At 40.1% G+C, this 27186-nt stretch overlaps 1 protein-coding gene and 1 pseudogene across 1 annotated transcript; both read left to right on the forward strand.

The window, feature by feature from the left end:
- The first annotated feature begins 3772 nt into the window (after positions 1-3772).
- On the forward strand, positions 3773-3891 carry LOC111733962 (annotated as a pseudogene).
- An 8581-nt stretch (positions 3892-12472) lies between these two features.
- CD3E (CD3e molecule) lies at positions 12473-22335 on the forward strand. The gene is made up of 8 exons (XM_011385383.2): positions 12473-12541; positions 12654-12762; positions 14718-14738; positions 18506-18529; positions 18967-19185; positions 20031-20198; positions 20752-20798; positions 21698-22335. The coding sequence occupies exons 2-8, from the start codon at positions 12714-12716 to the stop codon at positions 21752-21754; spliced, it is 585 nt and encodes a 194-aa protein (XP_011383685.1). The 5' UTR covers positions 12473-12541; positions 12654-12713; the 3' UTR covers positions 21755-22335.
- Positions 22336-27186: the final 4851 nt, after the last annotated feature.

A 27186-nucleotide genomic window follows, 5' to 3' on the forward strand; every position in this document is an offset into this window, starting at 1 on the left:
GGAGGGTTCCTCTCACATGAGGATTTTATTATCTGTTTGTGTGGTGGCTGAAAAATGACTGCTTGAAATTTATTACTTGCAGGAAATTACTGTTTGACTATCGTCATGGGAACAAAAGGCTTTTAATTATGGGAACATAACATTCTAATAACAAGCTTTCTGCTTCTGTACCCCCGCTTGCACACCCGACCTATGGGTCGACAGGTAGTGAATAGAAGAAAAATAGACCTTTGTGTTCAGACAGAATGAGGAATGGGGTTTAGGGCTTAAAAACCTTGTACTTCTACTTTTTGGGGCTGCTTAATTCGGGGTCTGCGTACCCCTGGCAGACCCAGCTGGCTGAATAAAGAGTGTGTTTCCTATAACTCACTGATTTCTGGTGGTCCGTGTGTCTTTCGGGGGCTGGCAGCTACAACATTTGAAGGGAGAAATGTGGAGGGAGATCAGAGTAACTTTCTTGCTTTTGTTTTTTTTTTTTTTTTCAAATTCTTTCAGTTTAAAATATTCAGTATGTCAAGATGCCATAGTTGGGGTAGTGTTGTAGCCACCAGCCCCCGATAGACACATGGACCACCAGAAATCAATGAGTTACAGGAAACACACTCTCTATTCAGTCAGCTGGGTCTGCCAGGGGTACACAGACCCCGAATTAAGCAGCCCCAAAATGTAGAGGTACAGGGTTTTTAAGCCCTAACCCCCTATTCTTCATCCTGTTTGAACACACAAGTCTATTTTTCTTCTTTTTACTAACTGTCAACCCACAGGTCAGTTGTGCAAGCGGTGGGTACAGAAGCAGAAAGCTTATTGTTAGAGCGTTATGTTCCCAAGGGCAATAGCCAAACTAATTTTCCAGCCAGCACATTCCCCACTGGCCTTAGCGGAAAATCAAATCCCTGATTCTTCATGCAGAATTTGCTCATAGCCTCTATTTTTGTATTACTAAAAGTTTAATAGAATTAATTCTCTTCCCAATATATATGCAAACAAGAAATTGCGGAAACATGAGCCAAAAGTTAACAAGAGGAGGAGGAGGATCTCTGGCAAGCTGGCACAAGTCTACATGGTCTCTGGAGTACTGTGGCTGGTGATGTTCTGGGCAGTGATTTCACCGGTCTCAGTTACTATAAGCTCCTATACTCTAGGCTGGTGTATGTTTCTGTATGCCTGGGCTAAAGAGGAAAAAGGAAGAAACAGAGGGTTAGACTTACGTACGCTTGAGTCTTAGTCTTAATCACCCATCTTCCTGAGCTGTCCACTCTCATGCTGCCTTCATGTGGCAGTGATGAATCCATGATGGGATGCCGTCTACTTTAACTGCAGTGGGCATCGTCAGGTAGACAGTGAAAGGCCCTTTCTATTTGGGTTCTAGTCCTTCGGAAGTGAACTTCCGGATCCACACAGAGTCCCCAGGCTGAAAGTGATGGAGAAGTTTGTCCCCCGGGGCTGAGTGGGCAGCACGAACCCAGGACCAAATCTCCTTCTGTACACTTTGAAGGGCCTGTAAAGACTTAAGTAAGACAAGATTATGTAGTTTTGCCTTTTTCTCATCTTCTATTCTAGGTACTAAAGGTGGGGGTTTTCCAAAGAAAATTTCAAATGGGCTGAATCCATTAATATATGGAGTACACCTGGCTCGGAGAAGAGCAAAGGGGAAAAGTTCTACCCAGGTCCCACCAGTTTCTAATCCTAACTTGACTAATGTCTCTTTTAGGGTCTGATTCATTCGCTCTACTTGGCCCGAACTTTGGGGCCGGTAGGTGCAGTGGAGTTTCCACCGCAAATTTAGATAGCTAGCCAATTGTTGTGATGCCTTTGCTACGAAGGCTGGCCTGTTATCTGACCTTAAAGTTCCAGGGAGACCAAATTGAGGGAAGATTTCTTGTAGTAGTTTCTTAGTAACTACTAAGGCAGTCTCTTTCCTGGTGGGGAAGGCCTCTACCATCCTGAAAAGGTGTCTATAAAAACAAGTAAATATTTGTAGCCCCCCCACAGTCGGGGTTACCTCAGTGAAATCTACTTCCCAGTGGTCCCCCAAATAAGTTCCTCTTTCCATTTGCCTAGGTTCTTCTATCTTCCCCATCTTTGGATTAACTTGGGTATAAGCCGGGCATCGTGAGGCAATCTCCTCTGCAGTTCTCCCTTCTAACAAGTGAAAGTAGGGGTCTAAAGCTTGGAGCATCTTAGTTCACTCTAGGTGTGTGGTCTGGTGTAGTTGATGGAGGAGAGTCCTTCCAAGAGCCTGTGAGAGCCCGATTTTTCTATCTGGGGTCGTCCACCACCCCTGTTGGTTCCTAGTGTCTCCCTTATCTTGAAAATATATGTTCTCTTCTGAGGTCAGAGATGGAGGCAGTTCTGGGTAAAAGACAACAGTGAGTAGATGTGGTGGGAGCCCCACTGGCCTTGTGGCCACTGTTCTTGCCTCTGCATCGGCTCATCGGTTTCCCTCAGCCTTGGGACTATTCCCTTTTTGATGCCCTTTACAATGAACAATAGCAAGAGCCTTAGGCATGTATATGGCTTCAAGGAAGGCTAAGATCTCCTCCTTGTTCTTGATGTCCATCCCAGCTGAAGTCAGAAGCCCTCTTTCCTTGTAGATGGCTCTGTGTACATGTGTAGTGGCAAAGGTGTATCAGCTGTCAGTGTATATTGTGACTGCCTTATCCTTTCCCCATCTTAGTGCTTCAGTGAGGGCGATGACTTCAGCCTTTTGAGCAGAAGTCCCATGGGGAAGAGCTTGTGACCAGATGGTGCCAGTTAGAGTTACGACCACTGCCCCAGCATACCTTCTTCCTTCCTGCGTGAAGCTGCTCCCATCCGTGCACAGAACTTCATCAGCCTCAGGCAGAGGGGAGTCTTTGAGGTCTGGCCGCGAGGAACACACAGCATCAGTGAAATCTATGCAGTCGTGAACGGGGGTCTCAGGGTCTGGGTCTGGCAACAGATTAGCTGGGTTGATGACAGTAGCTTTGGATTTTAGCCATACATTTGGGATCATCCAGGGAAAGGGTGGAAAATGATATTTCAAGCAAATGGCATTTAGAGAAAAGCACGAATAGAGGTACTAATATCGAACGAAATAGAATTCAAAATAAAAAAGGTAAAGAAAAATACTGAGGGACACTTCATAATGTTAAAGGGAATCATGCACCAAGAAGACATAACACTTATGAATATCTATGTTCCCAATCAGGGAGCCCCAAAATATGTAAAGCAATTACTAACAGAACTAAAGGGAGAAACAAACCAAAACACTATCGTAGTAGGGGGCCTAAATACCCCATTGTTGGATATGGACAGATCATTCAAACCAAAAATCAATAAGGAAATAACATCCTTAAATGACACATTAGACCAACTGGACATAACTGACATTTATAGAGCCTTCCATCCCAAAAGAGATGCTTAAACAGTTTTCTCTAGTGCACATGGAAGAACATTCTCAAGAATCAACCACATTCTGGGACACAGAGATAGCCTCAACAAATATGAGAGTGGAAATCATACCAACCATATTCTCCGATCATAATGCTTTGAAACTAGAGATCAACTGCAAAAAAGAAATCAGGAAGAACCACAAATACATGGAGATTAAACAACCTGCTACTGAAGAATAACTGGGTCAGAGAAGAAAAAGAGAGATCAAGAATACATAGAAACAAATGATAATGATCGTACAACATATCAAAACTTTTGGGACATGGCAAAAGTGGTCATAAGAGGAAAGTTCATATCATTACAGGCCTATCTCCAAAAACGAGAATGAACCCAAATAGTCTACGGCCATGCTACCTTGAAGAAGCTCGATCCCATCTAATCTCAGAAGCTAAGCAGAGTCGGGCCTGGTTAGTACTTGGATGGGAGACCACACAGGAAGACCAGGTGCTGTAGGCATAGAAAATAAAAAAATAAGGAATTGTAAGCTGACAAGCTCCTTGCACTCTGTGAGGTCAACCAAGGCTTGCCTCATCTAAAAAAATTTTTTTAAAAAAGAGCCCAAATAAACAACCTAATGCTTCATCTTAAAAAACTAGAAAAGGAACAACAAATGAAGCCTAAAATCAGCAGAAGAAAAGAAATACTCAAAATTACAGCAGAAATAAGTGAAATTAAATACAAAAAAAAAAATAGAAAAAATAAATGCAACAAAGAGCTGGTTGTTTGAAAAGGTTAATAAAATTGACAAACCCCTGGATAGACTCACTAAAGAAAAGAGAGAATCAGGGATGAAAGAGGGGAAATTATGACTGACATTGCAGAAATACAAAGGTCATACAAGAATAGTATGAAAAAGTACATAACACCAAATTTAATAAACTAGAAGAAAGGGACCATTACTTAGAAAAATACAACCTTCCTAGACTGAATCAAGAAAAACTGGAAAATCTAAATGGACTGATCAGCAGCATGGAAATTTAAATAATCATCAAAAACCTACCAAAAAGTAAAAGTTTGGGACCAGATGGCATTACCAGTGAATTCTACCAAACATTCAAAGAAGATTTAATACCTATTCTCCTCAAACTCTTCCAAAAAACCAAAGAGGCAATGCTTCCCAACTCATTTATGAGGCCAACATTACCCTGATACCAAAACCTTGTAAAGATAACACAAAGAAAGAAAACTACAGACCAATATCTCTCATGAACACATTTGCAAAAATCCTAAATAAGATACTAGCAAACTGAATACAGCAACATATTAAAAAGATTATACACCACAATAAAGTGGGCTTCATTCCAGGGGCACAGGAGTGGTTCAACACACACAAATTGATTAATGTGATATACCACATAAACAAATTAAAAAATAAGAATCATATGATCACATCAATAGATGCAGAAACAGCCTTCGACGAGATACGGCATCTATTTATTATCAAAACACTTAACAAAATCGGTGTAGAAGGAAAGTACCTTAATATAATAAAGGCCATCTATGACTAACCCTCAACCAACAGTACACTTACTAGTGAAAAACTAAAAACCTTCCCTCTAAGATCAGGAACAAGGCAAGGCTGTCCACTATTGCCACTGTTATTTAATATAACATTGGAAGTCCTAGCGAGTGTAATAAGACAAGAGAAAGATACAAAAGGCATCCAAATAGGAAATGAAATCAAACTGTCACTATCTGCGGATGACATGATTCTCTATAGGGAATCACAAGAACACAAGAACACTACTAGAAACAATAAGCAAATCCAGTAAAGTTTCTGGATACAAAATCAACGTTCAAAAATCCATAGCATTTCTATACTCCAATAATGATGTGTCAGAAGAAGTAGAAAAAAGAATTCCTTTTGCAATTGCAACAAAAAGAATAAATTACCTAGGAATAAATTTAATGAAACAAGTGAAGGACCTATATAATGAAAACTACAAGACCCTATTAAAAGAAATCAAAGAAGATACAAAAAAAATGGAAAGATATTCCGTGTTCTTGGATTGGAAGACTCAACATACTTAAAACGACCATATTACCCAAAGCATTATACAGATTTAATGCAATCTTCATCAAAATCCCATTGGCATTTTTTAAAGAAATAAAACAAAAAGTCATCAGATTTGTATGGAAGCACAAAAGACCCCAAATTGCCATAGCCATCCTGAGAAAAAAGAACGAGGCAGGAAGCATCGTTCTCTGCCCGACTTCAAATTATACTACAAAGTGACAGTAAACAAAACAGCATGGGATTGGCAGAAAAACAGACACATGGACCAGTGGAACAGAATTGAGAGTCCACAAGTAAAGCCATATTTATATGGGCAAATAATTTTTGACAAAAAAGGCAAAAACGTACAGTGGAGAAAGGAAAGCCTCTTCAGTAAATGGTGCTGGGAAAACTGGAAGACCACCTTCAAAAGAATGAAACCAGACTATTGTTTATCATCACACACCAAAATTAACTCAAAATGGATTAAGGATCTGAATATAAGACCTGAAACAACAAAATGCATAGAAGAAAACATAGGAACTAAACTCAAGGACCTTGGACTTAAAGAGGATTTTATGAATTTGACCTCAAAGGCAAGAGAAGTAAAAACAAAAATAAATGAATGGGACTACATCAAACTAAAAAGCTTCTGCTCAGCAAAAGGAATCGTCAACAAGGTAAAGAGACAACCATCCAAATGGGAAAATATATTTGCAAACAACACCTCCAATAAGGACCTAATTCCAAAATATACAAAGAACTCATATGACTCAATAACAATAAAAAAACAAACAATCCAATCAAAAAAATGGGCAGAGGACTTGAACAGACACTTCTCCCTAGAGGACATACAAATGGCCAACAAATATATGAAAAGGTGCTCAACATCGCCAGCTATTAGGGAAATGCAAATCAAAACCACATTGAGATACCATCTCACACCTGTTAGAATAGCTATAATGAACAGGACAAGTAATAACAAATGTTGGTAAGATGTGGAGAAAAAGGAACCCTCACATGCTGCTGGTGGGACTGCAAGTTGGTGCAGCCACTATGAAAAACAGTATGGAGGTTCCTCAAAACACTAAGAATTGATCTATCATATGATCCAGCAATCCCTCTACTGGGTTTTTACCCCAAGGATTTGAAAACTCATCTCCCAAAAGATATTTGCACACTGATGTTCATAGCAGCATTATTCACAGTGGCCAAGACATGGAAGCTACCGAAGTGTCCTATGATTGATGACTGGCTAAAGAAGCTGTATACAATATATATACAATGAAATACAATATATACAATTCCATATATATAATGGAATATTACTCAGCCATAAGAAGAGATAAAATACTGCTATTTTCGACAACGTGAATGGACCTCAAGATAATCATGCTAAGCGAAAGAAGCCAGACAGAAAAAGTTGAAAATCACGTATCACTTATATGTGGGATATAAACCTAAAAGCAACAAATGAACAGGACAAACAAACAGAGATTTATGGACATGGACAATGGACTAGTGGTTACCAGATGGTAGGGAGAGGGGGAGGTGGGAGGAGTTAGAGAGGGTAAAGGGGGTCGAATATAGGGCAGTAGAGGGAGGGCGAAGTGGGTAAAGGAGATCAAATATATGGTAGCTGAAGGAAACTGGCCTTTGGGTGGTAAACACACAATAGAATATACAGATGTTAAATTATAATGTACATCTGAAAATTATATAATTGTATCAACCAATGTTACCACAATAAACTTAAAAAATAATAAAAAATAAATGAAAAAATAGAGCAACTGCTTGGATGCTGCAAGTTTATTAGAATCTAAGAGGAGATGGGAACCATTTGGCAAGCCAGAGCAGAGAACATGCATAAACTCCCAGGAAACAGGTTGAGCTTCCAGATTGGTCTAGTAGCTTGTGGTACAGATTGAGTGAGGGCAAAGTTCAGAGTAGTCAACTCACAGCAAGTATTTATGTGCCCATAATGCTGATTTCCTAGTCAATTGCTGCCTCCTTCTGTTCGTTTTGGGAAGAAACTAGAGACTAGGTTCTGTGAACCCAAGATGGAGGAAGGCTCTAGAATAGTGATTCTCAACTGAGATGGTACTGTTCCCCAGAGGGTATTTTGGAAATGTTTGCGTGAGATGCTAGAGGCATACACTCAACTCAATACTAGCACAGGTCAGGTCACAGAACAGGTCAGGAAAACAAAGAATTGTCCTACATCCCACATGACTTTCAAATGGCCCAAGGGACGTTTATGGACACAGCAGTTGGCAGAAACCTCACCTCAATTCTTTGACCTGTTAGTAAGAGCTATTATATTATGAAAAGCCAGTGGAAGCCCTTGAAATTTTCTGTGACTCTCAGCCAAGATTGTAAATAAAAAACAATATTGCATCCTAAAGGGAATGGTAGAGATTAGTGTCACTTAGAAAGGCTTAAAAGATACAAAGATGGTGGATCTATCATAATTCATTTAATTCATTAATCTGATCTTTGCAAAAATGAGGTATCATTGTGCATGAGTGGACTACTGCAAACTTAGCAAAGTAGTAGCCCCATTGCAGCAGCTAAGCCAAATGTAATACCTTAATTAAAGCATTCACACACAAGTGATAATATACTTTCCTGATCTTGCCTAAGGCTATATTAACTAATCCGCTCTCTGTCATAACATACCCTGAAGAGACCTGAATCCTTCGGAACATTACATTGGTTCACTATATCAATGACATCATGCTCATTAAATAAGCCAGAAATGGCAAGTTCTCAGAGGCCTTGGGGAATAGGAGAGAGATTCTATGAAGATTCAGGAACCTGCCACATAAATGACCTTTATAGGAGTACAGGGTCTTGGACTGGCCATGTTTTCCAAAGTGGAGGATATGTTATTAGAACTTGCACTGCCTTCACCATTAAGAAAGAAACAAAATATCTTATATGTTTCTTATGTTTTAGAAGAGCATATTCCACACTTGGTTTATTTACCATGTAACATGGAACCATTTCAGCTTCGAGTGAAGCCCAGAGCAGTAAACATAGCTGCAACAAGTCCAGGTTGCAGTACAAGGACCTCTGCACCTAGGGCCATATTTTGACATACGTGGTGGTAATGAGTAGTATCTGTGGTGGGAAAAAATGTCTTTTGGAGTTTATGGCAAATTCTAGCAGGAGAATCATATTGTTGGCACCCAGGATTCTGGAACAAAGCCATTCTGCAGCAGAGAATGTTATACCAATCAAAAATCAGCACCTGGCATACTGCTAGAGTAGATATACTGGTAGAATTAAGTGACTGTTTGTGGAACAGCAATTGACTTTAAACCCAAACTGCCTGTTGTAAGGTAGGCACTGTCCAGCCCACCAAGTCAGAAAGTTAGGTGAATGCAACAACAATCTATCATAAGATGGAAAGAATACAATCTGGAGCAGGCACGAGCAGTACCAGAAAATACAAACTGCAAGAGTACTTGGCTCATACTCCCACATCATCCATCACTGTTGCATGAACACTTAATCCTCAGCTCAACCTATGGCTCCATGGTGGGCCATCCCCACGGACTAGCTGACAATGGAGAATAAAACCTGGGCTTTGTTGACAGATGTCAGCTCAGTACATGGATGCAAGCCAAAATGGATTGCTGCAGACTTGCAGACACATGCAGAAGTAGCCTTGAAAGACAATAGTTAGGGGAAATCATCTCAAAGGCAGAGTTTCTGGCATTGTACCTGGTCATCCACTTTATGTGAAAAGAGAAGTGGCCTGATATAAGAATATAGAAAGATTCATTGGCAGCGGTGAATGGCTTAATTTATGGGTCAGGGGCCTAAAATGAGTAATATTAGAAGAGTGGGAGCAAGGAAGTATGGAAAAGAGACATGTGTTTGGACCTATAGGAGTCATTGTAAAGTATGAAAATCTTTTTGTCACATGTTAACATCCACCAGAGAACATCCATCATGGAAAAGACACTACAACACAACATAGAAGAAAATGACTTGGCTAGCTAATGTGAATTAACTCCTGTCCTCGGTCATCCCAAAACTGGGACAATGGAGTTATGAACATAGTAGCTATGGTGGCATTAGTGGAGACTACATCTGTGTACAACAGAATGGCCTCCCACTCAACCAAGGCTGACCTAGCTCCTGCTGCTGTCAAAACAGGGTCCAATGCTGAGCCTCTTCTTGGTCATATGATTACATTGGACCCTTTCCAAAACAAATTTGAAAAGAGCCCAATTCATTTAACAGAAATTGATATGGGTTTAGGTTTGACTTTCTTGCCTACAATGCCTCAGTTAGCCCTGCTATCCAAGAGTTCACGTACTGTCTGATCCATTAGCATTGGATCTTGCATAGCATCACAACAGACCATGGGACCCACTTCATAACAAAGGTATTTAGACATATAACCATGAGATCCACTAGTTCTATCATATACCACACCATCCTGAAGCTGCACACTCTGATCAATCACTAGATTGAAGACATAGCTAAGGTATCAACTTGAGATGACACCCTGCAATCTGGAGCACTATCCTTTAGGATGTGGCAATAATCTTAAATCAAAGACAATAATATGGTACTATGTCCCCAAGAGGTAGAATACGTGCATCCAGGAACTAAGGGTTGGAAGTAAAAATATCCATGCTGATCATTACTCCCAGTAAACCATTTAGGAAATAAGTGCTTCCTGTCCCATTAACTCTAGACTCTGAGTTTCTGGAGGCCATGGTTTCCAGAGGTAGAATACTTCCACCACGGTACACAGCAAGAGTCCTATTAAACTAAGCTACCTGCTACCTACCACTGCCAAGAGACCAATAGGCAAAAAAAAAAAAAGTCACCCTCCCAACAGAATGAATCTCTCATTATTATCGGGAGGAGTCAGGGAGCAGGGAGAATACATATAGAATGCTAGAATGCAAGGATGCACAGTCTGAAAAGGCCATGCTAACCAGGGGCCCAGCCTCCTCAAGCTATGTCTTCTCTTAGGTCAGCAGCAGAAGTGCTAGCTGAGGCTGGAGCTATCTAGAATGGATAACAAAGGAAGGAGATGATGACTATCAGACGGGACCCCCAGAACAGCTGCTGTAATTTATCTCACTAACTTTCTTTTTCTAAGTTTCTCCAGGAAAAGAGATCAAACAGAGTCCTGAAAATGCTGTTTAAGAATAGGGTGAAATTATCAGATAGCAAATGAATCTGAGCAATGCAAGGCGTGAATTGCATGTGCTGTGTGGTGCTGCCCAGGTCCCCCCTTGAGGACTGCTGGGATTGTGTCCTTAAGGGTCACAGCTGAGCCCTTTCACAGGAATTGTCCTCAGCAAAGCAGCTGCCTCCCCCAAGTTCACACTTCCTCTCTGGGAACAGCTCACATCCGAGACTGGATGATGTGCCTCAATTCAAGACCATTCTGAAGAGTCATCCCAGCCTGATGACTCTCCATGGGATTGGCTGAGGTCTCTGTTGCTATCTCATTGTTGTTCACCTTCTCCCTCTGCCCAGGCCTGCTTTCTTTCCTTACAAGTGCTATTCCTCAGTGAGCCACCTGCATGCAAATCTTCATCTCAGAATTTGTTTCCCAGAGAACCCGAATGATGATAATGCACATTTTGAGATAAGAAAGGAACCACCAGAAAGAAACAGTTTATAAAGTTAAGAGTGGTTTTCTCTAGGGAGAGGAATAGGGCTGAGGTGAAGTGGGGCAGGGGACTGTTGTTCTACACCCTTCTGTGTTCTTTGTTGCTTTTAATATGTGCATGTATTACTTCCATAGTTAATTTTTTTCATTTAAATTTTTAAACAATTTGATACTGTCACTCCCCTGTTTTAAACCCTTCAATTGTTTCCCATTGCCCTTGATTAATCCTTAAGAATTTTGAACAAGGTTTGTATATCTCATCTGATATGGCTCCTTCTGACTTTCCTGTCCCATTTCTTGCCATTCCTTCTCACTCTTCAGTTATCTGGCAGTCTGGACTCCCACTTTCTTGAATGAATCTCTTCCTCATCTCTGGGCTTCAAACATGTTGCTCCCTCTGTCTGGAATATTTTACTTGTCCTCCTCTCTATCTGTTTCACTCCTATTCATCTATCTCATTTCAAAATTTAGATGTCACCTTCTCACGGAGACCTTCTCTAACCCTTGGACTGTATTTAGGCCTCCTTTTATCACTCCCATAGCACCTGTATTTCCTCTTTCTCAGCATTAATCTCCTGAAATAAATGTCCACATTTCTTTTCATCCTCTACATGGACTATTATGTTACTGCTGTATTACTAGCACCCAGCATATACTACAGTATGGTAGACATTAAATATTTACTAAATAAAGGAATTTTCCCAAAATGCTTGCTAGGATTCCAGCTCTGCGACAAGTTAGATAATTTGACTTAGACTCAGTTTCTTCAAGAATAAAATAGGGATAAAAATAATACTTACCTTAGAAGGTTGTTTTGAGAATTACATGAGATATGTTAGTAAAGCCCTTAGCACAGTGCCTGGCATATAGTAAGCATTTGATTAACATGCTTAAAAATAAAGAAAGCTTGTATCAGTTTACACTTACCTCAGTATTTTGAGACTATAACTCGTTATTTCCCTTTCCAACATTAAATATTGTATTTTAAAATATTTTTATAAATATTAGAAGCAAAAAAATGATATCTGATGGTTTTAAGTCAATGTGTATTTTCAAGCCAACGGCTTTTTAAAAAATAGCTGCACCTTGTTGTCCCATGCCTGGTATGCCATAAAGAAAACAACTATTCAGTGCTTCTCCCTCTTCCTGTCACATCTTCTTTGCGGGGGAGTGGTATCTGAGAAAGGAATCCCCAATGTGGGGATTGTGCAAGGCCTAGGCAGCTAAATTGCAGGTATTTTCCACCACACCTTGAGGTTCTGCCAGTCTTCTTGCTTGTCCTATGAGAAGATATGGGGCCTAAGTCTCCCCAGCCAATCCAGGTGGCTGCCTCTGCCTCAAACGTTTTTAAGTGACGTAGAACCCGATAGGCCCAGAGGCCCCCACCACCATCACCACACTTCCTGTGTGGGGTTCAGAAACCCGCCTCCCCACCCAGTCTTAGTTGCTCGCTTCGGAAAATGGTGAGTCTCTCTCTTACAAAGCCCCCTTTTTCATCTCAGCATTGGGAGCAATGGCCCCAGGGTACTCATCTTCAGCAGGGGTTTTGAGAAAGTCCTTTGGTTTCTTTTTCAGAAGTAATAAGCCAACTGGCCTCCACCATCTTAGGTAAAGTAAGTATCCAGTGAGAGAAGAATGCCTTCGGGAAATCTCTGGAGAGTTCTGGGACTCTGCCTCTTATCAGGTGAGTAGGATGGAATGAAAAGGTGGTATTTCTCCAGACCGTGGGAAGGCTCACAGACTAACCTGGTGATGCCCAGTGGTACCAAGTACTAGAAGATGTAAGAGACTGTGATGCCCAGTGGCCTCATGTACTAGAAGATGTAAGAGACTGTGCAATGTTAGCATGAAGAACTAGGGCTGCAGGCTTACAGTGAGCATGCCCCAGGCACTTGGGAGAATTTTCAGGGAACAACCAAAAAAAGCAGTAAGGGTGATCATATCTGCTGAAGACAAAGTAGTCTCTATGCCTTCAAGAACCAGTTTGTTCTGTCAGTGAACTACCCAGCCCTTAAGAATTAACACCAAAGAGATTAGAAGACCTAACCATCACTCCTTGTTCTGAGGAAACTAAATAGTTGAACCCAAATTCTGCACAGGATATAGTAAGCTTTGTGTCTGAGACAATAAAACACTTCATAATTTTCAGTTTTTTTCAGTTAATCAAGAGCTTTCAATGAGTTTAGTCCTTTTTGAAGCAAAGTAGACTATAAATTGATAAATAAGCAAGAGCATTTCCATATCTCATATAAGATAAATAAGATTTTTTTTAAAGGTTGCCATTTATTGAGTTCTAGATACTATGTAAAAAAATTGTTTATATGTGTTAACTAATTTAATCCTTACCTCCATTCTGGAAGGTAAACATTACATTCCCTATTTTGTAGATGAAGAAGCTAATACTCAAAGAAGTTAAATAACTTGTTTAAAACTGTACAGTAAGTGCCAAAGCTGATCTGGGAAATCAAGGCTATCTGTCTACAAGGCCTGTGCTCTCAATGACTGCATTACAGGAGGCAAAATGGCTCACTATGGTTTTATTTCAGAGACCTACAAAATGATATCACAGCTGGGGCTCCTACCTCAGAGCCACAGCCATGATGTCTCCACTTCCTGCTTCATCTTGGGTTTCTAGAGCTTGTATGCAAATGCAAATCACCTGAGGCTCTTGTTAAGCTTCTGCTAGAGGAGTTCTGGATTTGGGATTGTGATTCTGCATTTCTAGTAAGCTCTCAGGCTTATTAGTTTGCTACTGGTCCAAGGAACACAGTATGAGCGTCAAGGAGCAGGATGTGACTCCTGCAGGAAGTAGTCAGGCATTTTCTTAGAGGCCTATAGTATAAACTATGCTTTTCAGAGAGAGAGAGAATATGACTATCAAAGACCCAAGCTCCCCTAGAGGTTTGGCATCATGAGATTGTGCCTAGTCTGCTCTGGCTATCGGAGTGGGGAAAAGGGAAGGTGGTGTCTCACCCATTGTAGAGACTATTGGTAAAAGAAAGGTCCAGGTATACAGAAAACTTTCAGGCAAATCCAGGGAAACTGGTCATTGTAATGAATCCCAGATATTTCTGAGTGAGGGGATCTGAAGGGCCCGGTGAAAATGTGATCAGGCTCTCTAGTGCACAGGCTGTAGTTGATAAGTAACTAAAGTTTTGAGTATTTTCATCTGTCTCAAGCATAAAACAAATGGAAAAACTGAACCATCAGACAAGAAATAACCAGAAATGGAACAAGAATCTCAGAGTTTGTACCTAACCAAGAGCTTGTTTTTCTTCTACAGTCAGAGGCCAATTTTCAAAACGGAGGTTTGGCTGCAAAATATTTTTTCTATTTCTTCAGTCACCCAAAAGCAGCCCAACTTTTTCTAACTTCTGTTTGTCAAATATTGTGTGTTCATATTTAATGCTAGATGCTTTCTTGCTATGTTTCATCCCAAACTGACCAGGAACCCCTCGCTAGTACTCAGCAGTATGTGTCACTTGTCTAGGAAACAGGAATGACTGTTATCCAGTAGTGTTTGGGAAGGACTTCAGATGTTTAGAAATGCTCAGACAAGACCATGGTATGTTTTCTGCTTGAGATTTCAGCACTCACAACATTTACTAACTCTTTTTTTCTTATTATTTTATTTTCTAGTTGGTGCTTGGGGGCAAGAAGGTGAGATATGCTTTATTTCCTTGTCATGAAATCAGCCTAGAATTCTTTATATTTATGAGGAGAATTTTCTCTAGACCTCCCACAGAGACCAGTAAAAGGGGTTTCTACCATCTTCTCCTTTGCTTTTTCTTCATAAATCTAGAGATATTTCTGGCTCTAGCAAAGAAGAAGGAAACAACAGAGATCACAGGAAATAATGAGTCTTAACTATTCAAAAGAAAAAAAATTGAGACTATTAAATGAAGTTAAAAGTACCAACAGTTTTAATTTGCTTGCATTTCGTATTTGATGAGAGATTTTGTAGAGGATATGTGGCTTGAATGCATGCATGGGTACGCAGCAAATGAGCCTCTGGAGCAGCATTCCAGTGTGCATTCAGAACCACATGCCAAATACTCTGAATATGTGCATGTTTGTGTGATCATGTGTGCACATACATATGAGTGTGCCTGGCCTGGAATTACTTTCTCAGTCATAGCAGTAAAGAATGTTCCAATATTAGAAGTCTTCTATTCAATCGGCTCCTCCAGACTGAGTGAACCAATTTTGTTTAAAGGCAGTCATCGTGCCAGTCTACATTCCATTGCACTGCCTAATTTGTAGAGTCCTTGGGATAATTTTTTTTTTTTTACCATGCAGCATGCTTTAATGTTACATTATTGACAAATGGGATATGTCAAAAGCACTAATATGCCTCAGGGTAACTCATCTTCTCTGCATGCTATTGCCATTTGATTTTTTGTTTATCATTTGATTGATGCCCAATATAGATCGGTTTTTTCAAATTTACCGAGATATAGTTAACATATAACATGGTGTAGTTTAATGTATACAATGTAATAATTTGGTATATATAGTGAAATGTTTACTTAAAATCCATTTTTTTAAATAGCCTTCAATTGTTTAATGTAGGACATAGGGCTCCAAATAGCATTTCTTATACAGCCATGGGGAATTTGAAGTTCCATTGTTTTTTAAAGGCTGAAGAAAGTAGGGACTAATCTTAACAGCTGATAAAAGTATTTCTAGTGATTTTTTTATCATTTCCTTTTCAAAGAATGAAGATATCGGTAAGAGGATTTTCACTCTATACAACCTCTTTTCAAATGTGGGACAAAATGGTCATAGAGGACAATCACCATAGGAAACATTGAGAACCAGAACTTTTTGAGGGAAAATACAACTATCTCTCAACAGCACGTGCATGAGAAGTGCTTGTTTGTTTGTTGCTGTCATATCTGATCATTGCTAAATGTGATATGTATCCCTGTGCATACATTCAGGAAAGAAGATACATGTGGGTGAGGATTGGAGTCACCACACGTTTTTATATAAATCATTGAATGCAGAGATGGTGTCTTATTTACCTGGCCCACTGCCTGGCACAGAATAGGTGCTCAATGTATATTTTTTTAATGAATAAATGATTCCCTCCCCTTAAGAAGCTGGTCTTTTGTGAGAGATAAATAATTGATGATATAGTGTGTTGCATGCTATGATATAGTTAGGTATGAAGTAAAATAAAATAAAATATAAAGAGAAGAGTGGTCAACTCTACAGAGAGTAGTTGGGGAAAGTTCCCCAGAGGAGGTGATTCTTCAGCTGAATTTTAAAGGATGAGCTTATATTCTAGGGAAGAAGAGTATTTTAGGCAGAGGAGATGTAGGCTGTTTAATATGAGGTTAAGAGTCTAACTCTGAAGCTAGACAGCCATATTTGAATCTAGCTGGACTTGCTGAGTTTCTTTGAATAATTTATTTAACTTTTCTGTGCCACAGCATCATCATGTGTAAAATAAATAATAATGATATGTAGCCTGTAAGATTGTTATGGGGATTGAATGAATGATTCACTTAGAACATTATCTGACATATAGAAGGCAGTAGGTGAATTTCAGGTATTATCATAAGGGAACCATGCAGACTAGATAATAAGCATTACAGGTTATTGAGCATGTATGTTCTAGGTATTGCCCTAAATATTTACCTGAATTTCCTCATCTAATTTTAACATCCATATTCTACAGATAAGAAAACCAAGGTTAGAAAATAAATAAATAATCCAATCACAGAGATAACTATAAATGCAGATGTAGCTGATACTGAAGCTCATTTTCTTAACCATTATGAAATACTGCCTCTGGATGTGATAAAATCTTTGTGAGCATACACCCTATTTCTAAGCATAAACATCTAGGCCTTCGTATGAGCATGTGTAAGTCTGAACTGTACTACTAAATTTGTGCCAATGAAAGTTGTGTACAATTTTCTTTACGTCTCTTTTTCAAACAAACACACCAAGCAGAGTAAATATCTATTTACTTTTAAATTATTTTATTTATGATTTCCAGTTTATTTAACATCTCTTAAAACATCAGTACTGAAAAATTATTTCTAAGTGGAAATACTATCAGCTACCTATTGTAATTATACTTAACTCTCAATTATTAGCAGATGGGTAAACCTGAAGAATGACTTGTTTACTTACATTCTGTGTGATCTCAGCCAGAGAGCTACCTGAGTAACTGAGTCAGAACTCAGTTCTGTTCTCCATTGTAACAGGACCCTAAGAAGAAAAGGAAAAAAGTAACTAACATTTTTCCTGAGCATCTGCTATGCTCTATCTATATTCGCTTTCATAATCCATTTAATTTTCACAAATGCCCTGTGAGATACATGTTTTATCTCCATTCTCCAGATGAAGAAACAGGCTCAGAGAAGTGAGATGACTTGCCCTTGGTCACACAGCCTAAGGCAGATCTGGAATTCAAACACAGGGCTTCTGACTCAGTCCAGTGATCTGTGCCCAATAGCATACTGTAGCAAAACACCTCGGAGAAAAGACTGTCTCTGAGCACCACCACCTCTTCTCTCTTCTAGCTGTCATATCCAGGCTCAAGCATAGCCTAGTGCTGCCCAGTGTCCCAGCCACAAGTCTTCCAGGAAATGGGGATGCACGCCAGCCCCATATTCCCGGGACAAAATTGCCTGCTGTGGGAAACGTGGCTGGGTCCCCAAATTCTATTAATGAATTTCAGTTGTCCACATCAATAGTTCCTCCCTCTAACAAAAATAATTGAGAGTTGATTATACTCAAGGATATTTAAAATAGAGCCACCTTTTATTGGAATACTATTCCCTTAAAATATGTATAATGCATTACATAATTTAAGGGCAGTAACAACAGAGTGGTACAGAATAAAAAGAAAGATGTTTAGAGCATTTTAGATCTTTCTTCCTAGCAATTGCCATCAGTTTGGGCTCAAATAAACTCTTATAGAAATTCAAATAAAGAAGAAGAAAGATGTTTGATCTCTATTATGAGGGATCCTGTTAGTTATGAGAACTTCTGAATAATGAAAAATAGGTAAGCCCAAATATCAGCAATTCAAAAATATCAAGGTCTTTATCTCTGAGAAGACCTTTTAATATCTATATGGAATATGATTTTTGCTAATGTAAGAGGATAAGCTTGAAGACTTCTATAATTTTTCAGCTTTAGTATTTGAAGACTTTCTGAGCTTCAGTGCATGTAGACCAAGAAGCACATATTGATATATTATCAATTTGACATTTCTGAGTTACATTCAGAAGCTTACCTCATGGGCTAACTACATGTCCCACCTTTAAGGCTGGGGACTTCCTAAAGGATGGCCCTCTTTGGGAATTCTTGGGGGATTGTGTACAGTTCCCTTGAAAATTTTTACCTACAATTTAAACTTTAACCAAGATTATTTTCTTACCAGTCTTTCCTTTTTTCATTTTCAGATGAATCTTCTGTTATACTGAAAAGTAAGTTTATCAGTCTTTTATGAATGCCCTATTTGAGGATGCAGGTCAGTGTGGACAGAGGAGAAGGAATTGACTGAGAGAGATTAATTCCAAGAACTGAGGCCCTCTCAACATTATATTTCCAACACTCATTTTAGAAACATTACAAATAGAGACTTTTATAGGTTTTTGGTTACTTCTATCCTCCCTTTCCCAAGTCCCCATGTCCATGCCTAAACTCTGAAGTCACCTTCAAAAGGTTCTCTAGTCCCCCTTTTCCTACATAGCCCCTTTTTCATACCCTATAGCCAGCGGTGTTCCCTTTTGACAAGAAAATCTAAGACCTAGATGACACATGACATTTTGCATTTGGTTGATTCTTTTGTTATTAATTTGCCTTTTCTGAAATCTTGTTGGCTTCTTCTTCCAATTTCCCTTCTCTTTCCCCCATTCTCCAGTATATAAAGTCTCCATCTCCGGGACAAAGGTAAAGCTGACATGCCCTGAGGATTCTGAATCTGGACCAATAAAATGGGAAAAAAATGGTAAACCACAAAAGCCTGAAGAAGACACGCTATTATTGGAGAATTTTTCAGAAATGGAGGATAATGGTTATTATTCCTGCTACACAAGTGCCTCTGAGAACAATCGCAATTTGCTCTACCTGAAAGCAAGAGGTAATATAGGTCTCCAGCGTAAGCCCTACTAGATTCTTTAGGGAAGACCATTTCAAAAGGGTACCCTCGATTACCTCCCATAACACAGCTCACAGTATCCTGACATCTTTGTGTTTCTCCTATAGTCAATACTAGGACTCTCAGGGGCCACACAGCATCATTTTTTTTCTGAAATACAGATTAAAAACCAATATGGGGCTGTCTAAATAAGCTCAGTCAGCACTTGATCTAAAACAACAAATTCCCAAGGGACAGAATTAATTCATTTGCATTATAGCACATCCAGAATTATGACAAACTGATGTGTGTCCATCTGATGCTTTATCCGGAGATAAATTCTTCAGGAGGATTTGCAAAGGAGACTCAAAGCTACCATAATAAAATGCCATAAGCTAAGGCATCATAATAAATAATAATGATAGTAATATTTATTGAGTGCTTATTAAGTTTTAAGCAGTACCACCAAACACTTGCCAGGAGTATTTTTTTTTTCCATATAATCCTCTTAACAACCATGTGAGTTAAATACTATTTTATTCCCATTTTATAGATGAGAGGACAGAATCTTTGTGAATTGAAAACACATTTCACAATTCTCACAGCTAGTGAGTAATGGAGCTGGGACTTGAACCCAGATTGACACCAGAGCTTCTATCCATAACGGCCACACTTCGTTCATCATTATAAATGTATTAAAAAGGAAGGCTCTGGTTGTGGTCAGCATGTGGGTCTTGAAGGGAGAATCCCCTTCATTTGTTCCTTCCTCACACCCAGTGTCCTTGTGCCTTCTCTTTTTTTTTTTTTGATGATTTTTCCTCTTCTCCCCACCCCCCTGTCCCCTGCAGTATGTGAGAATTGCATGGAGGTGGATCTGATGGCAGTGGCCGTAATCATTATTGTTGACATCTGCATCACTCTTGGCTTGCTGTTGCTGGTGTATTACTGGAGCAAGAATAGAAAGGCCAAGGCCAAACCTGTGACCAGAGGAGTGGGTACTGGTGGCAAGCCCAGGGGTAAGACCATTGAGTTGGGTTAGAGGAGATTCCCACCAAGGGGGATATCTAGCCTGGGCCAGAAGAGGCAGCAAGTCCATGGCTAGGCAAGACAGCTTCTACAGAACATTCACTATACTGCCAAGATCTCAACAGAGGGTTTCGCATCTCAGATCACTCCTCTCCTCCCCATTCTAGAAAAGTGCCAAAAAAGTTTATTAACAGAATGGGCTTCCTCAAATGCCTGTCAGTGTTCTGCAATAATCAGATTTCACCCCTAATCTGTGGGGAGAGAGACTTTTAGACATTAGTTCTGCCTTTTCCTTTCCCTTCCTCCATGAGTAAGGAAACAGTGGAAGGACCATAAGCTGAGGAAAGTCACAAAAGGATAAGAACAGTGTATATTTGGGGTGGGAAGGCATTAGCAATGAGATGAAAGAAAGAGAAGAGAAAGGGAGACTGAAACGGAAAAAGGAAGAAGTGGAAGAGAGAACAAAGGGGTTTTCGATCCTTGATCTGGGTCTCATTGCACTCCTACGTGGAAACAAATCCTTCTCTCATCTCTCCTCCGCAGGACAAAACAAGGAGAGGCCACCACCTGTTCCCAATCCAGACTATGAGGTAACAAGGGATAGAATGGGGAGAAGGGGTCTTTCTATGGGAGAAGAGGACAGGTGGGACTGTCCATCTGGCCCACCAGACACTTCAAAGCCCACCCCCTCAGTCAAGGTTCCAGAACAACCCACTCTGTGCCTCCCTCTGCCTCCTTCATGATAGAATGGGGCCATCTCAAAGCCTGCATGGCTTCCTCCACTGGGAGGAGTGGGGGTGGCAGGTGGCAATACTCCTCTTTTTCTTTTTTTTTTTTCTTTTATTCATTAGCTGGGACAAAGCCATGGGGAATACCATATATGTAAATTCTAACATGATAAACTCAGAACTGATGTTCCGCCAGAATGTACCAATACAGTCATATCGGTTGTTGAATTTTTAAAATACTTCACTGGCAAATAGCCTCAAGCATCTCCCACCCCCAACATACACTGCCAGATATTATGGCCTCCCCCACCCTGGACTGCTTCTTGATTAAGCAACTAAAAAGTTAATGTCTGGCATAGCAGAGAACCATCAGGATTGTTCTGATTGTTTGCTGTATGTATAATACCAATTGTTAAATATTTTGAATATCACACTTGGACAATTTCAACAAATATTTATTTAGCACCAGCCAAGCATGTGGTATTCATTTTCCCATGAGTAACTTCATTTCTTTCTGACAAAAGCCCTGAGAAGTGGGTCTTTAGATTCCCATTTTTGAGATTGGAAAGCTGAGACTTACGGAAGGAAGTGACGCAATTAAGTCTATTACCAGTCCATGCCAAGTTAAAGTTCAAGCCTGCCTCCTGACTCCTAGTTCAAGGTTCTTTCCATTACACTAAAGCTAGGTCTTCAGAGGGCTGTCTTTTTGAGGAACCACCTCCTCCTATCCTGCTGACCACCCCTCTCTACTCCACCCCTAGCCCATCCGGAAAGGCCAGAGGGACCTGTATTCTGGCCTGAATCAGAGAGGCATCTGACAGCTCCCAAGGACACTGCTTCCCATTGGCCCAGACCTGGCTCCTCTTCAGGCACCTGTTCCCTGGGCAAGTCTTGGACTCCACAGAATTGCTCCTCTGCTTCTTGTGGAACTCACACCTGCAGCCTTGTCCCCAGCTCCCTCCTTCCTGCCTTCTCTGCTGGTGCACAGTCCTGGGATATTGCTGCCTTATTGTCCTTTGAAATATCATTGCTACTCACCCCTTCACACCTGGCCTGTACCTTTGTCTGAATATTTATTTCTGCTGTTCATCACCGCCCCCAATTCCTGTCTTCCCTGGTGAGTGTTACTTCTTCCTTCCGTTCCCTCCTTTTCCTGTGTATAAGATGCCCCATCCCTAATTATTCCATCTACCTTCCTATATTTTCAGCTCTCTCTTTGGCAACCCTCTGTGGGAATGGACTGGATAAATGTTGGCAGAGGTCTTGGCCCTGAGCCAGGCCTTTGTTTCCTCTCTCCTATCTCCAATGTAGGCCCCTGGGCAATCGTTTCCATGTCCATGAATGTGTTAGGCTCCTTGTCAGCTGAGAGAGAAAAGAAATAAAGTGTGTTTGGCTGCAAGAATTGTTGTTCCTCTTTTCTGAAAGGCCCTCAGAGGCTGCGTCATTTCCTGAAACAACTCAGGTCCTCTCTACCTTTGACTAAATTCCCCAGCCATGATCCCAAAGGCAAATACTACATGTTTTCACAATGGTAGAGCATTATTTGAAGCTCTCTTTAGAGAAGGCATCAGGAAATAGTTGAGAGAGAGAGAGAGGGAGAGAGAGAGGGAGAGAGACAGAGAGAGAGAGAGGGAGAGGAAGAGAGAGGGAGCGAGAGAGAGAGAGAGAGAGAGAGAGAGAGAGAGAGAGAGAGAGAGAGAGAGAGAGAGAGAGAGAGAGAGAGTGCAAGCTTGAGCGAGAAGATAAAGAGCAAACAATTAGTCATTTGACTAACTTTTCTTGGAGAAAAACATCAAGGGTGGCAGAGAGTGATGAGTCCCTGACAGAGTGGTCAGTTCAAAAACATGGATGAGACAGAAACAAAGGCTTTAAAAGACAGATGAAGACAGCAGTGAGAAGAGTGGAAGTGTAAAAGTGTTGAGGGATGGAACACAGATTTCCACAAACTGCCTCTAAAAGGAGGAGCCCCAGAGTCAGGGAGAGGGAAGTAGGGCAAGGAGGTGCTGTCACGCCTTCTTCCACTCTGAGAGGCAGCAGCCTGCAGCCAGAAGCAGCTGTGGTTTAGCAGCCAGGATGTGGAGTGTGTGCAGAGAGAGGGTGAGAGAGATGCAGCAGCAGCCAGAGGCCGGTGTGGGAGGGCTTCTTTCTCAGTCTCCCAGGGTACACACACAGCTTGCAGCGAGAGGAGACCAGAGCACTGAAGATCTGCTTTAGTCCACTCAAGCCAGTGGGTTCTCTTCTCTCCCTCTCTGAACTCAGAAACCTCCCTGCTCATCACAGGGCTATTTATGTATGTGACCAGGACTGAAAAAGCCATTTGTGGTTACCAGTCCCCCATATACTATTCACACTCAGCCTTGGGCTTATGGCTACAGTTTCTATTTGATAGTCACTGTTGAAACACGGCTTCTTTCCCTCTAAACACTCAATACTTATGGTCACAACATCTCCACGATGTTGACCTTCACTAGCCAGATCAGCAGGCTGGCCTGGGAGTGGAGTGGAAGTTTTGTCCCTGGTATAATTGATGGTGCCCAGTCAAGGGGAAGTGAGGCCTAGCATGAGTATTTACTGTGTTCTAGAAATTGTGCTTAGAACTTTAGGTGCATTATCTCATCTAATAAAGGTTCATTATCTCATTTAGGTGCATTATCTCATTTAATTTTTATGATAACTTGACAAGGTAGATGTTGTCCTTGTATATCCATGAGACTATGGGGGCTCATTTGCCCAAACTGTACAATTAGTGAGGAACAGAACTGGAATTAGCAGCCAGTAATGTTCAGCTCCAATGCCAACTGTGATCATGAAGAATGCTCTCCATTTTCCTGACTTAAGAGCTCTGTATGTGATTGTTTAGGTATTCCTTCAATGAGTGCTCTTCTGATCACTCATGTGGCAGGCAAGTACCATGTTAAATGCTAAGGAGACACAAATAAACCGTTCCAGTCTTCAAAGAGCTTGCAGTCATATAACAGTGCCCAGGCATGCAAAAAGTTAAACAACAGCAGAAGAACAAATGTGACTAAGCACTTGTTAGTGCTACAGTGTTGCTGGTGTTCTGAGGAGGGACTGAGAAATGAGACAGTCTGGAAAGTTCCATGGATGAAGAGAGACTTGATCTGGGCCTTGAAGGGAAGGATGGATAGAATTTGAAGACAAAGAAGGCTCTCCACTCACTGAAGATGAAATAGATAACCTAAATAGAAAGAAATAATACCAATTCTGTACAAACTCTTCCAGAAAATTGAAGAGGGAATACTTCCAACTCATCTAAACTTATCTTCTATAATGGTTAATTGTATGTGTCAATTTGGCTAAGCCACGGTACCCAGATATTTAGTCAAACAAATCTAGATGATCTGGATGTTGTCGTACAGGTTTTTTTGAGTTGAGATTAACATTTAAATCAGTAAACTTTGAGTAAAGCAGGATACTTTCCATACTATGAGTGAGCCTCATCCGATCAGTTGAAGGCCTTGTGAAAAAACAGACTGAGGTCCTTTGAGGAACAGAAAATTCTTTGTCTCTGAACTGTCTTTAGATTCAAGATGCAACATCATCTCTTTCCTGCGTCTCCAGCCTGCTAATCCACTTTGCAGATTTTGTGGCAAACTCTAAGCAATATACTTTGATATCAAAATCAAAGACATTACAAGAAAACTGCTGACAAGATCCCTTATGAATAGATGCAAAAATTCTTCATAAAATTTAAGCAAATATAATCTGATAATATATAAAAAGAAAAATATATAATGACCAAGGAATGCAGGATTGGTTTAATAGATCATGCCACCAAAGTAATTTACCATATTAACAGACTAAAAAAGTAAAACCATGTAAACATATTAATCAATGCAGAAGAAGCACTTGACAATGCTCAACTATTTTTGCTAAAAATTCTCAACAAACTAGAAAGAGAATGGAATGTCCTCAACTTGTGAAAGAGCATCTAAAAAAAACCTACAGCCAACATCATGCTTAATGCTGAAAGACAACGCTTTCCCTCTAAGATCACAAATGAGGTAAGAATGTTCTCTGCACTCCTGTCAACATTATACTGGAGATTCTAACTAATGCAATAAGCCAAGAAACTGAAGTAAAACACATCCAGATTGGAAACAAAAAAGTTAAACTGTCTTAGTCACAAACTACATGATTATCTATGTAGAATACCTAATGGGATCTACAAAACAAAAACTACTAGAATTAATAATTGAGATTAGGAAGATTTCAGGGTAAAAATTGATTTACAAAAAGCAATTATATTTCTATATATTATCAATGAACAATTGGAAATTGAAAAATTTTAAGTACCATATATGATAACATAAAAAAATATAACATATTTAGAGATAAATCTGACAAAAGACATGTTCATGGATTGGAAGACTCATCATTAAGACATCAATTCTCCCCAAATTGATCTATAATTTCAGTACAATCTTAATCAAAATGCCAATAGGCATTTTATAGTAAGCATTTGAGAAGCCAATTTATATTGGAATGCCAAGGAACTAGAATAACAAAACTACTTTCTTTAAAAGTTGTATCCCAGCCATTCCACCTCTGAGTATTTATCCAATAGAAATAAAAGCATATGTCCACACAATGACATATATTAATGTTCATAGCAGCTTTATTTGTAATAACCAAAACCAGGAAGCAACCCAAAAGACTATCAACAGATGAATCGATAAACAGCTGTGGCATATCCATACAATGGAATACTACTGAACAACAGAAAAGGAATGAACTATTGAAAGATGCAACAAGATGGATGAATATCAAAATAATTATGCTGAATGTAAGAAGGCAGACCAGAAAAGGGTACATAATATATTATTTCATGTATATTAACTATAGAAAAATGAGAACTAATCTGTAATGACAGAAAGTGGATCAGTGGTCGCCTGGAGGGTGTGGAGATAAGGAGAGGGAGCGGGGAGGGATTGCATGCAAAGGGGCACAAGGAAACTGTTCAAAGTGTTGGATACGTTCATTATCTTGATCGTGGTAGTGTTTCACAAGTGGGCTACATATGCCAAAGTTTGCCAAATTTTATGCTAAATATATGCTGTTTATTTGTGTCAGTTTACCTCAGTAAATCTGTTTTTTAAAAGCACACAAAAAAATAGAGCCATAAGGGACACAAGATTCTAGAAGGGCTCAGATGGAGGGAGGGCAGTGTTTCTCAACTTTGGCTTCCTGTTAAAATCGACTTAAGTCCTGATGCTCCAGACCAATAAAATTAGAATTTCTGGGGGTGGAATCACCCAGAAACCAGTATTTTTAAAGTTCCCAAGAGTTTCCAACATATGGCCAATGTTGAGAACTAGTGAGAGGTATGGTGGGATATAAAGGCATATGAGGAATCAGGTGAAAGGAAGTGTGCAGTGTGTGAAAAGGATACAAGCACTGGTACAATACAAGCCATGAAGGGTTGCTCAGTGGAGGTACTCAGTGTGAAAGCAAGATCTAGGGTTAGAAGGACTATGGTAGTAGGGATATAAAGGGTAGGAATAAATCATAACCATGAATGCAGCATCTGTTGTAAATTGGAAGTTCATTCTGTCTCTACCAAAATTGGGGTCTGTGTATATCGTGAAGAGATAGTGGTCAGAATCATCCAGATCTCTGGCAATATAGTTTTTAATTCTTTTTTCTTTGGGGAACCCTGGTCTAGAAAATGCTTACTCTCATTTAAATGTCCTGAAGTTCACTAAACTACTCTTACTCAGAGAATAAAAGGAGCGGTTCCCACCTATGGTAGACAGGAACAGGCATGAAGGACACAGAGTAAGGGACCTCAGTTCTTCATTTAAACCAAGGACTCTGAATTGGGGTTGTTTCAGAATTACTCAGGGACTACATGCCTAAAGTGGGGCCCACATGTCTATATTCTTAACAATTCCCTCAGGCTCTCAAAGATTCAGAACCACCACTAACCCACTAACCAAAGAAACCAAAGATGACATCCATTGAAAATATCCTAAGTCCCCACCTAGTCTCAAACTCCAGCTCTCCAAGTGAGTGGAGAGGAATGCATTTTAATTGATGAAGGGTTTCTGTTGCCAGTTTATCCTGCAGGAGACAGAGGCAAAGGTTCTGGGGAAAGTAAGATAAATGGTATTAAAGGGGTCTAGGCTAAGACTTCTCACAGCTAGTGGCTACTGCACAATGAGGTTAAAAAGCCAAGGCCAGCCCCTTAGCAGAAGTGGGACTTTCTCACACACATTCTCTGCATCTT

This window comes from Pteropus vampyrus, unplaced genomic scaffold (assembly GCF_000151845.1).
Source record: "Pteropus vampyrus isolate Shadow unplaced genomic scaffold, Pvam_2.0 Scaffold705, whole genome shotgun sequence".
NCBI lineage: Eukaryota > Metazoa > Chordata > Mammalia > Chiroptera > Pteropodidae > Pteropus > Pteropus vampyrus.